The sequence below is a fragment of the Cupressus sempervirens genome, chromosome 3 (assembly GCF_028749045.1).
Source record: "Cupressus sempervirens isolate cs-2001-9-10 chromosome 3, ASM2874904v1, whole genome shotgun sequence".
Classification (NCBI taxonomy): Eukaryota; Viridiplantae; Streptophyta; class Pinopsida; order Cupressales; family Cupressaceae; genus Cupressus; species Cupressus sempervirens.
In genome coordinates, this window is record NC_143120.1 from 138,792,662 (window position 1) to 138,811,001 (window position 18,340).

Below are 18,340 nucleotides of genomic sequence, written 5' to 3' on the forward strand. Positions count from 1 at the left end.
ATTTATATTGCATAATGTCCAATATATCTAATTGATTAAAAAATATTTTAAATATTAATTTTAATATGATATAATAATAATAAAGTCAAATAAGATCTAAGAACTTATTTGATAAATTATTTAAAACTAAATAATATATATTTGTATCTTAATTCTAAATTAAAAAAATTATCTATAATTTTTACCTAGAATATTTTAAAGTAACATATAAAAATATTAACTTACGATTCAATTCTCCCTTGCCTCCAATTAAATCATATATTAACATTCGATTCTCCATGCAATAAATTTTTCATGTATAGTAAATTAAAGTTTTACGCTATAAACCAAACTTTAAAAACTTTAAAATATATGAAAAAATTTAGTAAAAATAAATAAAGTATGAGTTTTAATTTAAAGTGAAAAACCTTGGTGCAAATGTTTTGCACGAGAAAGAGTTATTTCAATGACAGCAATTTTGCACGGCAAGAGTTATTTGGATGATTGTGCTGTCAGCGAAGAACATCTGACGGCTGCCAGGCCGTGTGGACGGGCAGCGGCTCGGTGCAAATATGTTGCACCGTAGCCGGTGCCCAAAAACTGGATGGAATATGTCATATTCAAATATTAAAAACAAATGCCACGTGAACTGCGTGTGCTATTAAACGTTTATCCATGTTTCATATCCTCAATGGTAGAGAGGAACCAATTACAATGTCGGTATAGTACTCGTGGTTATAATTGAAACCTTTTACCTCCCTTAACATTCGATAACGATTATCGATTCTTATCGTCATCAATGCATTGAAAGCATTAAATTCGAAACGCCTGAACTGATTCCTTTACATGAACTAAATTCGAAAAGATCACGACAAAAGTAGAATGTAATCCCAAATAATCCACGTGAACTTTTACCTGGACCGTTGGGTTATTTGTGGAGAGAAAGTAACTAGTTATGCATTGATAGATTCAGGAGTTTGTTCATCAATCATATGGGTAGCTTCAAAGCTTCCAGTGGAACCCTGGCCATGCCAATCTTGTCTATTATATTCGGCGTTCAAGTGAGTGTTACGTATTTATCCTAAAACAGGTATCCAAACCTCATAAATTTCCATCTTAATTAAATCGATCACAATGATTGAAGCATATGGCTGATTGCAGCAGTTTATTACATTAAATATAGGAAAATAGTGATGCTTAATACTGGGTCTTGTAATATTTGTTTGACTCACAACGCAATAATGAAATCGCATTCTGAATCCATTCCCATATTCGTGGAGTAGGCTACTCAGAGTTCATTAAGGTAGCTGATTCAGAATTTCGCATGCGGGTCTTTGTTTTTACACGGCTTGCTGACTTATATGTATTAATATCTATATTAGATAACACTTACTCTCCCACAATGTCCCAGATTAGATATTGCTTGCATCCTTCGGATATTTTTATTCAGGTTCACTTTTCACCAAGTCGGAAAAGATGTTTTTATGGATACAATATAAGAATTCATTGACTTTTATCGAATTCACACCTCTTTGCCCTTGAAACAACTACTTAGTCTAATACCGGTTGATGCTGCAAGAAGTGAACCAAAGGGTTTTTCTAGTTCATATGCTTGTGGGAATTCCCACACCTCAAACATAGGGCATCGGGAAATATCTGTCATAAAATATTTTCCAAATCCTATTAACATTTTTGTATAACTGTGATCCAGCTGCTTGCTGCCTTCTCCTTGTATTCTTTTGCATTTTTTCAATTAAAAAAAACTGTGATCCATCACGAGGATAAAGATGCCCATGTAAATGCTTTATCACAGATTCTCTAGAAATGTTTACCTAGATGCCCATGTAAATGCTTTATTACAGATTCTATAGAAATGTTTACCTAGTGAGGGCTTTACACCATTTCCCTCCATCATGTCAACCTCTCACCTCTAATGATTGATTCACTTCAACAATTGATCAATGTGTGGTTAGTAAGGGAGCTGCAATAGGGTGCCCTTGACCCTGAACCTGAAGCCCAAGATCAGGACCTTATCCTCCTTGGCCTCATGTGGTCCTTAACTAATGATCCTTAACCATCATCATGAAGTGGCCTTGTGGCCATCTTTACAAGGTGCCATACCTAGTGAGGAATCTTCACTATCCCTCCTCCTTGGATTCCCTTTCTTCCCTAAACAAGATCGATTATTGCAAAATTCCGTATTGATAAATATCTATACATTAAATTCAAGTATTTATTAATTGTATGTTATCAGATATAAACATTTTGTATTCCCATCTTTATATAGTTATAAATATAAATGTATATGCAAGTCTATTCTTTTATACCACAACAATTAAGAGATTATGGATGAATCCTTCTGTTGTATGCATTATTGTATCTGCTGCTTATTTGACGTGTTTCTGCTCTCTTGATCAATATGCTTTGTTAAACATATGTTTTCTTCTACTGCTGATCTATGCCTATCTGCTGCTACTCTCCCATCACATCCTTCTCTACTTATATCTCATCATCATCCTTGGAGATGTGATGCCCTTGGAATAAATGCCCCTTATGAAATGTTTTCTTCACCCATTTGTATTGCACCCTCTCTTGTACTCACTGTCCTTGAGATTTATCTCTTCTCCTATCTTTTATTACTTCTTAGAATATATCCTTCCCTTACGAGGATCGCTGTTATCTAGAGTGACTACTTGATGTTTTCTGATTTTAATTCAGATATTCGCTGCCTAATCCAGGCGAATGTAGACAAATTGTATTTCTGATATAACTTAATTATCTCTTCTGTTCAATTCTCTTCCTAACCTCCTACTTTAGCCTTTATTTTACCCTTTGCGTTCCTTCACCAAAAGAGGTGACTCTATAATGGAGTTGGCCCATATCTTAAGTTTGAATTTATTTTGTATTTTACAAAGGGGCGCCAAAGTAGGGTAGGGTCAGCCCATTCTTGCCAATAACTATTTATTTCCCTGGCTTTGGTCAGCCCTCTATTATTTTCATTTCTTTGTTTTGGTAATTGTTGTCAATGTCAGCTGTTTAACCTTGATCAAATTGCTTAAAAGAGAAAAGAAAAGGGCTGTGATCTGATTCTGAAATAGTGCTTTGATGTCCTATTTTGGCAGGGCATGACACCAAATTTTGGTCTGTGGTCCCTATTTCCCCCAAATTCATCATTAACAGACCCTGTCCCCCATCTCCAAAACTCCATGGAGCAATAGGGAAAAAGAGTGGAGCAATAATTCAACTGTGGTTAACCTGAATAGAACTCTGCATGAAACTCTGTGCTGAAAATGCGACTGAAATGACCATGGTTTCTTTGTATTTAAAATTTCTGTCAAATAATCATTGAATTACTGAATAGTACACTGAAACAATTTTAGAAGCAAATATATACAATTCAAATTGAGTTCTAGAGTTGTAAAATAAAACAACCACACCATGGTTTTTTCATGTCATGTGGGCTACCACAAATTGTGACACCTCTTGCTGCACCTATTGACCGAGCAGCTGTGCATGGTATTGCATTGGCATTGACAGAATAGTCAATGCCTTTTGTTGATTGTTTAATTTCTTTTAATACATGGTGTTTGTTCTAAACTTGTATGTACCTTTTAATGGGATTTTGTAGGGTTAATCCTTTCCTCTACTTCCAACAAAAATATCTGCACAAAGAATAATATCTTTTCTATATTAAGATAAAAAGTTTGTAAAGTATGTCTTGCGAAGTGTTACAAGTCTATAATATAATTACCACCAAACAACATATAAAGAACTAGTAGAACTGACTTTTCAAGATCAACATAAGGCACCCAAGAGTGCAAAACAGAAGCAAGAGTAACAAGTTCTAAAGCAGCTGCCAATTAGGACTCAGCTGTGCATGCTCCAAGTCAATAAGGATGTCAAGACTCAATATTACCAGGTTCAATTATGCTTCCCTGTTACATCCCTCTGTGACTGTTCTCTGAGTGATCACCATTGATTGAGGCTCTTTTAGGTTGTTTCTCATGCTGGTGACCTTATAATTAATCACCTCCCTAACTTCCTTTCTCAATCTCGACCTCTGCTGCCGTTTAAAGAACAACTCCATATTCAGAAGCTAGAAGGGTTTATTTGGCAAGTGTCAATTCTGAGTCTAATTAAAGAGAACTAGATTTCGGAGCTGCAGCCATCCTCTTATCTGAAGACACTGCTGCAATCATCACCTTCTCCAACCACTTTCTCCTTACTATATACTTGAGCGTTTGTTCAGCTTATTCTTTACAAAACTTGGACACTAGTAACATTTTCCCAAGCTTCTTCATATGCTATTTCCTTGTCCTTTTTCTCAACTCTTAAGCATCATGCCTCAATGATCTCTATATCCAAACTAACAATAAAAATAAGACCTTTATTATAAAAAAAAAGTTAAAAACCATTGTCAAAGGTCCCGATTTCTAAAGCCTTTCAGCACAAACAATGCTTTTGGCCCAAAACATGACAAATATCGGGGACTTAACACATCAAACTAAATCATTGCTGCCAGAAGAGAATAGTGAATCCATCAAAGATTAATTAGTTAGTACTGCTGCCCTAGGAAAGAGTGAAACAGATCCAATCACTGTCTGTAACAATATTATTCAGGACAAATGAACACGTAAGATTCTTCTAATCGCTGTCAAAGAAAGTACTCCAGATCGATCTCCAAACAAGAGATTATCCTCTATATTATTGCAGTTCAAGGAGGAGAATTCGGATCTGCATTAGCTAATTAATTACAAGGAAGAGGCAGGAATTGGTCAACGGCTGCAAAAGGTTCACACAATTTCACACATCATATCCCATCGCAGAATACATAAGGATGATCACAAGTTCCTTCTAGGGCATGAAAGATTTGTTTTTCATATATTTATTTCATATTGGAAGTGCTCAAAGAGCCATTAAGCAGCCAGATAAGGTGGTATTGATCCTTCCATTTACAAGGCTGAGGACACACATAAGTAAAGAGTCAATTAAAGCAGAGATGGCACCCAGACATTGCAGGGATATAAGCGAATAATATATGCAGAGTGACCAGACATAATTACCAGATATGTATGCCTGGTCACAAGGAAGTATTCAGGCAGAACTATCAGATTTTGACAAATATCAGAAGCAGATCAGTAACCCCTTTAACTGGTTACAAATACCTCAAATATTAGAAATCTCGGTCACATATATCAGTTCGTTATCTAAATCCACTCACACTTATATAACAGTACAACAATCCAATTGACTTTCAGCAGGCTTGTTTGGTTATCAGTTTGTTGATATCATGTATTATATCAGTATTTACTCTCTATGCATAATATAATCATCATATGAATACATTCTGTTTTACAAATTTAATTTTTTTTGGATTAGCTAAAGTTTTATAGTTATAGCAGTCATGTACATTACTTTTTAAAATGTATTATTCCAATCAAATTCCCAGTCACAATCACCCCTATTCTGCAAACAAATCAAAACAATATATTCACAATCAGGCAAAATCCCAAAGGGATCTACAAGGAACAGTGCTAGTGGTAGCAAAGCTAGTGAACCTGCCAGCCTTTGGGTAAATGTTGGAAGACTTGATTAATCATGACAACAGAAGATACCAAGCCATTGGTGAGATACCATCTGAAGCAGGTAACAAACTTAGCACTCAATTGCAATCAAGGGATGATACCTCAAATGCACTTAAATGGGTAGAAGCATGCTTGATACACATCGAGGAAGTCTTATCTCTTAGATATAGCCCGAGCTCCTACAGTGAACCCCCTGCAGCAACACAAGTGGTTGAGGCATCATGATGAGGAGATCAGGTTGTTAGTTACTTTTTGTTTAAGTGAGATAATGAGAACTTCGGTACCTCTAGTGCCCTATGACAACACAATAAAAGAGGTAGTACACTTGATTGTAGACAGTTTCAAAGAGCTTGATGACACTAGTAGTGCATATTATGCAATAAGGGTGGCCATATTAAAGATATTTGTGAATATTTGGACAACCATCTTTCTTGTGGACTTGCTGTTGCATGATCCAGTCAACAACATGGTCCATCATTTCTTCATCATGATCAAGGACATACATGACGATGATATTTATGTGGCTATGAAAGACATTCTGACTCTAACTATCAATGAGAGTAATATTATCTTCCAACCTATGTCATCTAGAAACAACAATGGGCTCTCTCTCCACCAGCATATACATTATTCCAAGGAGTATTCAAACAATGTGAGGAAAATCCAAAACCTCAAATAAGGAGGAACAAGAAAGAATCGAGATAGAAAATGAAGGAAAGGAAGATCCTTTAGTTGTACACACAGAAAATAAGGCTGACAACATAAAAGGAGAGGAAATAGTTTTGACACCTATAAAGAAATGGAGGCTGTTGATCCTTCATGTGCTTCTTCTTTCACAAATGAATCGGGTATTTGGATTCATGAGGATTATGAGACAGCCAGTAAAGCGGAGTGGATATATGAGGTATGAGCTAGAAATGATAAAGACCTCACATCTGCCGTGGCCCGTAGGTGATGATTTCTTTAATTTCAATGATGAAAGAGGTTTTTGGTTTGACTACCAAAATGATCCTGTAAAGAAAAATGCATGTGGAATTCCTATGAACCTGAGATTGGTCTTACTCTTAGTTGCCGATTCGTGAAACAAATCCGATTCGGGCACGTGAATCGGATCCATTGATTCGTAATTTTGTTATTCCCAATTATGATTCGTGTGTGTGTGTGTATATATATATATATATATACATACACACACACACACATTATATATACTAAAAAATGAGATAAATATACATAATTCTAAAACTAAATCATTTCGAAGTATGAATCTATGATTCTAAATCATTTTACAGTATGAATCTTTGATTCTGGTATGAATCTATGGATCAAATCCATTATGATTATAAGAAATAATCAGAAAAAAAAAGAAAAAAGAAAAAATCTGGAAGAATCCGGACGAATCCAGCCACGGATCCGGATCCGGCCTCTAGGGACATGAATCCGGTAACTAAGCTCTTACTCCATATCAGTGATCATGCATTGAGAATGCCATACAAGGGATTGAACCTAGTGATAAGTCAGATTATTGGAAGCTGCTTTGAAATAAAAATTCAAGTATAATTCATCTTCACCTCTTGAGGAGTACTTTGCATCCATTAATAGGGCAAAGGTTATGGCTGAGAGGAGTAGATTTTCAAATGAAAATGGATCAGAGAACAGCTCTAATCACTCTGAGGGACATTGAAAGATGTGAAAAGACAATTACATGTCACAGAAGGGGGATAAAAGGAAAAGAGTCAACAAAAACACAAAATTCAGAAGATGATAGAGACAAGCATATGAAAAACCTTTTTGAGGAAGTTATGGCAAGCAAAGAACCAGGGAAGTTAATGGATAGTGCTGAAGATGTGGAAAGGACCCTACGACTATGGGAATGGTGAATGAGAAATGCCAAGATGATAGCTTCTTAATCAAGAAAGAACCTGCAGAAAATCAAGTATAGGCATGAACACTTGGATGAACAAGAGATGAGTTTTCAGACTAAGTATTGTATTGAAAAAATCCTGAATGCTTATTTTATGAAGAGAATAGTTTCCAGAACCAAGAAGAAGAGCATTTAACACATGCAAAGGAGGCTTCCTGTGAGCACTGGAACATGCATCTGGACAGCCAAGAAATTGTGCAAACTGGCTCGGTTTACAAGTGAGAGGGCCCTTTTTCTCCCCTGGCCTAACAGCCTAGAAGAGACACTGCACTAATCCATGAAACAACAGTTAAGCTTTTTTTTTTTTGTTTTGCTTGTTTTTTTCATGTGTAAACTTACATAACTATAGTCTCTCTTTTGATAAATCTGTTTGTATATTCAGTTGTGGAGCTCTCAATTATGTAGTTTGTTTTTGAATAACTTCTGTTTACTGGATATCCATATATGCCCCACTCTAATCTGCCTCAACAAGCATGTGCTGGGGAATAATTTTTGTAACTCTTATTAGAATCAATTTGTACTCTTCTGTTTTTGGAAAAAACAATTGCTGTTTGGAAGGGTCTGACAGTTTTATTGTAATCATGTATGTCATTTCCAGAAACTTGAAAACTTTAATCTTGTCTGTACTCCTTAAATGTTTTTTTTATTAATTTGTAGTCACATTCCATTGAAGGCATTTCATGATGAAGTTTATCCATGTTCCACTGAGTCCTGTTTTAGAGGAATGGAGGAAATATGGATACACAAAAAGGGGATGCGTTGAAGTACCTGAAAACTTCTAGGAATTTTTTTAAAATAGAAAACAGAAACATGGAGCGAACATCAACTGGAGTGAGCATGGGTCCCCATTGGATACAGAAATTAACTTATATTCTCTTATCCATCTATGATTGAGTAGATTGTTTACTATAAACTAGATTTTTTAGATTCTAGCTGATATTTAACTTTTTAGATCCCCTTGTTTATTAATTCTTAACATAAAATGTTTACTATTATCTAGATTTTAAGTTTCTCTTTGATACATATCTTTCCATGGCTTTTGGGAAAATTCAAGGTAAGGTTTTTTTGGGAATTTGCTTTTCTATTGGGCACTTTCGCAATATATTTATAGTTTGTCAAGATATTCAGAAGTCTGATGTAAGAGAATTTGTAATGATCTAGGAAGATTGTGGATTATGATGTTTTGTCTATTGAATGCTAACAGGTATGGAGTGTGTTTAGAAGTTGAAAGGACCATGGTGCCGTGCCTAGAGGAAATTGGCAATGTACTTGATTATCTCTTACCTTGTCTCAATATCAAATCTTTTATACGACCTCGTCGCCTCAGAAATCCCGAGAAAGTTGCAAGGGAAACAGTTTGTAAGATATCATTGTACCTTTCACGACCTACTAATTGTGTTGATTGAAGATTTTGATTGTTTACACTTCTGTAATGAAGTAACTTGGCACAAAGCATCCAATTAACATTTTTTATAGTCATGGTAGCCTGTTTAAAGCTCAAACTAGAGAAACATTTTAGTTGTAACATGTACTCGAATGGATATCCTCTACAATCCTAATAGGCTGATATCTTTTTAATTCTATTTATTTAATTTAGTGTTTAGTTCAATTTCATGGTTTCTGATCTTACAAATTTCTTTCCTACTTCTATAACATATTTAGACTAGAGATTGTTCCATATGGTTTGGTGTGGATGCAGATTTGATATTTAACAGAGTTGTCATTAATGAGAACATATGATAAATATTATTGTATTTAATAGTAATGCATAGTTTAAACGTCACCCTATATCACCTCATAGAATTCACATAAATATGTAATGGCTATATTTATAGTCAATATACACTGTCTTTATAATGTTTTGTTACTATGGTGGTATTTGACTATGCATTACTTTTTGTTGGCTTTTCGTTAGTTATAGGAGTTAGTTGGTAGAAAGTTGCTCTCTGTTTGGCATTCATGAGCTCTCTAGATAAACTTTGCATAGTCAGGGAAAGGATTCTGATAGTTGGCTGATCATGTTTTGTTTACTTTTGTCAACTCCATAGCCAGGAAATAAAGACCTACTCTTACACTAGCTGTACCATGAAGAGGCTCTGTGTTATGCCTTGGATTTTCTAGGCCAAATGATAGTGGTGTGATCCATGTTTTAGTGATCCTTGGTTTATATTTGCATAACCCAAATAAGATTGTAGCCTTCATATTCCCTAGCTACTAGGAGGCAACAATTCCCCCTTTAATGGAAAATATCACTAATGTGAGATGTTTCGATTGGGAAGAAGGGTACCCTAAATTTTAAAAGCTGCTAATATGTAGTGTACCTGTTTTTTTTTTTTTTTTGTTGTTGTTGCTTGTTTTCAATTTGAGCTGCTTGTCTTAGAGAAGTATATGGTGTTAATGTTTTAGACCAGGAATGAAAATAAGCAGCAAAATGTCAGAATAGAAGCAATAATGAACATTAAGACAAAACAATTTATTCTGGGAAAACCCTCTAACTTGGAGGGAAAAAACCCAACCACACAATAAAATCTCTTTTATTGAATAATCAGAAGTATTCAACCACACAATAAAATCACTCTTATTGAATAATCAGAAGTCTGAAATACAATATGCCCAAACAACAGGCTCAAAGCTGAAGTAATCTTCAGAAACACAATATGAATCTCTATCACCTATGAATTACACTTGAAGAATATATAAAATTGCCTTGACCTTCATTATTTTGCTGTTACAAAGTGAAGACCCCTTCCTTGTCTTGAATTCTCATTGTTTTGATTTTGAATCTTCAGTTTCTAGACCCTTCAATATCTGTCATGAACCATGATTAATATATATATAACTTAAATAGGCACACCTATGAATTGCTTGAACATATAATTCATCTCTTATCTCTATGTCAATAATGTTAATCGATATAATATTAATTTATGGTATTAATATAAAATCATTTACATTAATCAAATGTAGTTGTTAAAAATAATGTGATTGATAGTAATTGGTATTAATTGGTGCTGATTAATATTTATTAATGTTATCCATAACTATCAATATTAAATGATAATAACATTAATGTAATATTAATTATAATATTGATATTATCAATGATCGATTATCATAACCTATTAAATGAATATATAATTAGTATTATTGACTAATGAAATCCATCGCAAGTCGACTAAATGGAATAATTACTATAAAATATATATAATCGATCATCAAAACATATAAATGGATTGCTAATATTAAATCATATTAATATTAATAGTATGCAATCATGTATAATCCCAGTCAATAGCTAAATAAACAAAGAAATGAATTATTATTATTAGGTGAACAATCTTACAAAGTGATCTTCATTGAAAAGAATAATAAATAAATTCACTAGAATATAGGAAGCTTGGTTTAGGAATCATGATTGCATACAAATTTCAATAAAGGGATAATAAATTCTAGAGACTTAATTGAAATTTTCATTATTAGTTAGTTAATGATAACCTGAGACGAATGGATCTAGTAGTGCTTCTAATGCCTTCATGAGATCGGGAGTTTGTGAGGGGAGTGACAGAGTAACTTGGTCACAAGTTAGGGGGTCCAAAAGTAGGGAGACCACTTGGAGACTGTTTCTGTGCCTTGATCATGGCAATTCTTCCATCCTATGTTGGGCTTAGTGAGGGGAGGTAGCTCCATGTAGTTTGGTATATCTAGGATTAAGTATAATATTTGTTCATTTTGCAAGTGATGTGCATTCATTTGTAAAATCTACTTATGGTTAGTAAATATGATATTGACTCATGATGAGTTGTGATAATAAATATTTTTAATGACATATATATGGCAATTTTATACTTAAAATATTTCTTCTAGGTCAAAATAGAATAATTAAAATAAGGGATCATTACAAGTGGTATCGGAGCATGATCCTGCCATTCTGCAGGGTAAAATATGAAACAAAGAAATATTCTAGTAGATTAGAAATAATATATTAATGTGTGTATGCTTTGTGTCTACTTTGTTTTTTCATAAATTCGTGTGTATAGGTCATTTCTTCATATGTTCATGGGCATACTTCATATTTTTTGTTAAGCTAGAAACACGATAGTAACTTGAGAAGATATGAATGGGCAAAATGTTGTGGTTTAAACTACATGCTTACTCTAATTGTGTCATGCATACTCTTCATAAGTATAACTTGTGCTTGTTTTACAACTGATATACTTTGTGCAAGGTTAATCCATAAGCATATTCCTCATGTATCTTTTGTGTTGTTTACTGTATCGGGTGAATAGTTTAATGCATACAGACAATAGACAAGAACATTTAACACAACAGTAATCCTTTTATTATTCGCATATATGCCGAAGAGATTACATAGTGCTTCCAATGATAATTACAACACAATGATCCAAAGTCCATTTCAGACAGTGCACATATACCATTTCGGATGGTGTACATACACCATTTTTGTGATTTTCTTCCAAACCCATACTCTTTCAGCCAACCACTTGCGTTTTCTACCTGTTTATGTCTTTCCCTTCCCTTCGACATCATAAGTTATTCATTCTGAACATTTTTGATTTGTCGTCATTTTTTTTTTGCTCCTTCCTCCATTTCTTTCTGTTGTACGGCTACATTTTTCTTCTTTTCTCTTTGATTAATTAGAAAATGTCTGCAAAACCCAACCCAAAATCGACCTTTGCCTCATGTTCATATGGTGGCAATGTAGATGCGGTGTGGCAAAATAAATCATAAACGTCCCTTTTCTTCTGTACTGTACGATGGAATCTTTCCTTTTTCTGGGTTTGTACTGTATGTTCTTCCCTTCAGCTTCAGTCCTAACCACCTTTCCTTCTTCCGCTTCTCTGTATTCCTTCAGACATTCATTTCCCTCTTCTTTCTCACCTTCGTCGACCCTTAACATATTACAACTCGAAAAGAGCTCGTAATCCTCCATCTGCTGTGGAAAAGGCCGTTCACGGAATCCAAATCATCGTACGTCGATCCTCCTAATCGTAGGACTCCTTTCTCATTGGGTTCCAATCGTTGCTTTTCTTCATCCTCTTCTTCGGAATTAGATGATACGGCTTCTTCGCCCACCATTTGTGTGTAAATCAATAGTGAATCGTCATCCCCTACTTTCCATTGATAGTGCATGCTTCTTCCAGTCATGTTTAACTTTTGGTTGTACAAGCCATCCTTGGCCCAAAATGGCGTCATATCCTCTCCTCTTCAACAGGATGACAACGAAATCGAGTAGGAACAGCTGTGTTCCAGCAGTCACTGGTTGTGCCATCAGGACGCTGAGAGGTTTAATGCCGTGTTGGTCCGCCATCAGCAATTGGAAGGTAGGTGGCCACAACGTCGGTTGTCCCAACTTCTTCTAGGTATCTTCTAGTAACACTTTCACGCCTGACCCTTCGTCCACAATTGTGTTTGTCAGAACAGTTCCCAGAATTCCCATCTCAACGACCGCCAGATGCCGTTCGGATGTGAGGGCTAGCAGCATTGGGTCCTCTACACTTGCTTCACTTTCCTTCTCCCTTCCATGTTCTCTCGGTGGTTTGGAAGTTGGAGCGATATTTGTGAGTGCCGATCGAAGTTGAGGCATTGTGAGCAGCAGATCGTTTATTTTGACTGGTACTTCAGTTTGTAGTATCTGTTGTACGATGTTATGTTTTGCGCAGTTCCTTGTTGAGGTACCGGTAGTGTCCTTCCATTGTGATTTCTATGCCTGCATTGCTTTCTCAATTTCTGCCCGCGCTTCTTCTGATCTCTTTTCTTTCGTCGGGTCGGGGTACAATTTTGCTTGTTTATAGTTAATTGCTAAGACTTCTTCTTCATCCGTCCTAATAGTGATCAAATTGACTCCTGATTTTGGGCACTTGGCATCTTCATGATCTCCAGGATTGCACCATCTGCATAACAACTTTGGTGCATTTATTGATGTACACTTCCGTGCAAAGTGGCCCCGCAAATTGCATGCTCGAGATTGAACCATCGGGCGGCCGTTCACATCGTACTGAATTCGGCTGCGACCCCCATTATTATTGTTGGTATTGCCCTCTTCTATTGTTTCTGTACCCACCCGAAGTGGCACCATCATTGCTGGTGTTTCCGCTCCCTCCTGACGCAAAAGCCTCCTGTGTTAGGAGCACTTGTTGAGGTCCTCTCGTTTTCATATTGAAGGGGCATTCTTTTATGGAATGTCCCTTAATTTGGTAGATCTCATAGAATTGGTTCTTCAGACAGGATCCCTTCGTGTGACCTTCTATCTTGCATTCAGTGCACCATAGCTCGTTTCCTTTTGTCTCTTTTTGCATATTTTTAAATTCCTTCATCATTCGGATCATATCCTTCTGGAGAGCTCGAACCTTTTTGCTGCCCTTTTCGTCATCACTGCTATCTTCTTTCATAGACGCGTCATCTGAGTCAGATGTGCTACTTTTTTTTTTTCTTTCGTTTTTTGTTCACTTTCTAAGTTCATCGCTCGATTGTATGCTTCGGTGTATGATAATGGCGGCACAATCTTCATTTTCTTCCTTAACTCCGGGCGTACTCCCTCAATGAACCATCGCTTTTTCAGCCCATCTGCCGGCTTACTTTCCATTTTATTTATTAATTCTTTGAGCTTTCTGGCATATACACAGACGGATTCATTTTTCCCTTGCTTTGTGGTGTAGATTTCTGCTACGATTTCATTGTCGTTGCATAGCAATTGAAACTCGGTAATAAACTCCTTTTTAACGTTCGCCCATGTAGTTAATTTATGGGGGTCCGTGTCGAAAAACCAATTAACTGCTACACCCCTTAGGGTTGCTGGAAATTGTCTCACCCATTCATCTCTGTCAATTATGCCATTCGCTGTCCAAATTGTTTCGCATGTCTTACAGTGTCTGATTGGATCGGCTGTTCTATCACCATCAAACTTTGGCAACTTCTCCTTTGGTCTTGCCATTGTTACTTGATTTTGTGTACGGGCGTTGTTCAATACTGCTCCACCGGCGCCGCTCGGCACTGCAACATCGGCGTTGTTCTGCACTCCAACATTGGTGCTTTGTATCCCGGCGGTTTGCACTCCGACATTGGCGTTCTATATCTCGGCGGTTTGCACTCCGACATCGGCGCTCTGTACTCCGACATTGGCGCTCTGTACTTCGACACTGGCGCTATTTCAGACAGTCGTCTTATCAACAACTGCATTCCTTTCCGTTCGGATTCTCTTCCCTCGACGTATATAGGTTCAAAAATTCCTCCCTTGCTTCTTCCACTGAATCCAATCGCTGTCGAGTCTCTTCTAACAATTCCTTGGTGCTTTGGTGTTCGTCGGCAATCTGCTGAAACCTCCATCTGCGCTTGGCCTGTTATGCCAAAATTAAATTTTCTTGTGCGGTGCGTATTCCATCTTTTCCCTTTATCTTATTTCTATCTTTGTTAAGCTAATTTGGCATTAGCCTTCATTCCTCTGCCTTCGTTCCAAGTCCATTGGGCAACGGTGTCAAATGTTTATCGTATGGGGTAAATAGTTTAATGCATACAGACAATAGACAAGAACATGTAACACAACAGTACTCTTTTTATTATTCGCATATATGCCGAAGAGATTATATAGTGCTTCCAATGATGATTACAACACAATGATCCAAAGTCCATTTCAGATGGTGTACATATACCATTCCGAAGGGGTGACTCAACCTTTGCGCCCATTCGAAAATAATTAATTCTACTCGTCGACTACATAATAATTACCGATTACATGCTAATCTACCTATCGGCTATTTTATAACTTTACCGACAACATGTGTATTGTTTGTTTGTTTCCTCCCTTACATATTTGACTTGTCTTATGTATTTCTCCATGCCTTAGATATTTGATGTGTATTTGCAGCTCCATTTTTTATATGTCCGACGTGTACTATGTATTGCTTCTTGTTTTATATGTTTGGTGTGTAATTAGCTGCACTACCTCATGCTTTAAGTGTCTAACATATTTTTATTGCCTCGTGTGCATTTATATGGCTTCATGCCCAATTTGTATTTATACTCCACACCTTATGTGCATTACTTAGTGCCTTATGTGAATGTTTAGTTTATTGATGCTTTATGCTTATGTATTTGGTTTCTTTCTTTTTAATACTTCATGCGTATTCTCTATGTTTTAAGTGGATTCATGTCTATACTTCATGCTTTATGTTCTATGTGTATTTTGTAATGTCCTCGTTTTTGGCCAGTTTGTGCAGTTGATTGAGTTAGCTCATCATAGCGACCCTTGTGAGCTGACAAGGTGTATTGGGGGTCTCAGTTGATTACTTACTATTTTTAGTAAGTCTATTATGGGCAGTTGCTATTTTTAGCAACGCAATGGATGGCTTGGTAGTTGGTCGTCACCTGCGGTTGATTAGGTTAATAATTACATGAGCTCTTATTTATTTAGACATTGAGTTGCGTTATTATAATAATGTTTATATTATTATAATAATGACTTAAAGAAATATTTCTAAAAAGCAAGTTGGAAAGTTTCTAGTGTTGAGCTCTTTTGGGAAACTTCCACGTTTTCTGAAGTAGAATTTAATGGAAAATTTTGCCAATGAAAAGCTTATAAATGAGAGCTCTTTTCATTGGGAAAAAAACACGTTTGATTATATATTTTGAATTTGTGCCTTTGTGGCCTTTTCCTGGGTTCTGAACTGTTTTCCTGGGTTCTGAACTGTATGCCCTTGCTGATGTATAAGGGTTTGGAAATTCTTTTTGCAATTTAGTTGCTGAGGTATAGCTAAGTTTGCCTTGCTTCTCTACTGTTCATCACTGTATTTGAGAAGTGTTTTCATTCCACTGCTGAAGTATAGTGGTGGATTTGATATTTTGTTGGATTCTCCTATTGTATTCACTGTGGCTAAGGAGATGAACATTCTAAAGGGAGTTGATTGAGTTTTTGTTATAGACTTAGCAATTGAATTAAGATCCGGTTGGGCATATATGTGATTGCTGTTTTCAATACTGGTGCTGTGTCTGGGTTTGATATCAGTTTGGATGCCATATCTACAAGTTGGCGGATTGCTGAAAATGAAATTGGGCTGGGCAAGTATCTACAACAGACTTGGCACTTTGGATTTAGCCTGCGGCCAGCTTGTGTAGTCTGCAATCTCCATTGAGGCTGGACGTTATTAATATTCTGCTTGCGACCTGCATTAGGAGCAATACAAATTGTTACTAGACTAGTGCAGAGGTGTCTTTGGCTTGTGTTGAAGATGGGAATGGGGAGTGCTGTGTTAAGAAGCCGCCTCTAGTATATATTTTGGGTTCTCCTTTTAGCCGACAACACAAAGGATTATGTTATGGAAGAAATCTGTTTTCATTATTGAATAAATATTGGAATTCGGTTCATGTAAATGACTTTCCTTTCTCTTTTAAAATTATAAGTAATTCTGGAGTTGTGCTGTTAGTATTTCCTTTGCACTCTTTATATCTTCTGAAAATTACATTAAAACAAAGGAACTTAGAAACATTGTTTATTGGCACCAATAATTTTGTCAAAGTATACATAGAGTATCAACTTTAAAAAATAAAACACACAAACGATATCAGTTTGCTGGTTAGGAACCAGTCGGGGTGTTTACATATTCATGTATATGATCCATGACTATATTTGTCTATTTCGAGCTTAATGTATGCTCTTTTTATATGTCTACCTCATGCTTATGTGTTAAATCTATGCTCCATGCCTTTAATGTATCCATTACATGCTATGTATATGCGTCTGTAAATACTTAAAACTTTAGAAAACTCATGTGTATGCTTTATTTCCTTATGTACTATGTATATTCAAATGTATGCTCAATAAATTAAGTAAACTAATATGCATTCTTTATGTCCTACGTGTATTCATGTGTACGCTCCTTGACTTGAGTTAATTCATGTGTATGCCTCATATATTGAGTATACACTCCACGATTCAAATGAATTCGTATGTATGCTTTGTACATTATGTGCTCTATGTGCTAGGGGCATTCTTGTGTATTAATTGTCTTACATGTATTCATGTATCATTGTGTATGATTCACACTCCTCATATGTATGATTTATGTCTTATACATATGATTTATACGTGCATTCGTGTGTATATTTCATGCTTTGTGTCCTTATGCATCAACGTGTATACTTTGTGTATGATTCATGTCTTCATGCATTAATGTGTATGCTTTGAGTCTTCATACATGTATTTCAAATTTTCAGAGGTATGGCCTTAATTTTTAGCAATGATGCTTGTTATCATGTGGATGATGATTTTGTTAGAGTTTAAATATGATCATAATTTCCTTTCTAATCGAGGAAAAAAATTATTGTAAAAATTGCTCGAGGGCAAGAAATTTTGGGAGGGACGGTCTGTCATGAGCCATGATTAATATATATAATTTAAATAGGTGCACAAATGAATTGCTTGAACATATAATTCTTCTCTTATCTCTAAGTCAATATTTTTTTATCAATATAATATTAATTAAAATTATCAATTTATGGTATAATATAAGATCATTTACACTAATCAAATTAGTAGTTGTTAGATATAATGTGATCGATTATTATTAGTATTAATGAGTGTTGATTTATATTTATTAATGTTATTAATAACTATCAATATTAAATAATAATAACATTAATGTAATATTAATAATAATATTGATATTATCAATGATCAATTATTATAACATATTAATTGAATATGTAATTAATATTACAAACTAATCAAATCCATCGCAAGTCGACTAAATTGAATAATCTTTATAATATGATCAATCATCAAAATCTATTAATGGATTACTAATATTAAATCATATTAATACTAGTAATATTCAATCAT

General features: G+C 35.4%; 1 protein-coding gene across 4 annotated transcripts in view; it reads left to right on the forward strand.

Moving 5' to 3' along the window:
- Window positions 1-703: 703 nt before the first annotated feature.
- The window catches only part of LOC149565143 (calcineurin B-like protein 3), a 197,452-nt gene continuing 179,815 nt past the window's right edge, over window positions 704-18,340 (forward strand). The window contains exons 1-2 of one of the 4 annotated variants that reach the window (XM_089818694.1): window positions 704-1,069; window positions 8,693-8,847. In XM_089818694.1, coding sequence (XP_089674820.1) covers window positions 8,752-8,847 — 96 coding nt within the window. In that variant the 5' untranslated portion in view covers window positions 704-1,069; window positions 8,693-8,751. The remainder of the gene's footprint in view (window positions 1,070-8,692; window positions 8,848-18,340) is intronic. The other 3 variants (XM_089818692.1, XM_089818693.1, XM_089818691.1) reach the window with 3 other exon arrangements.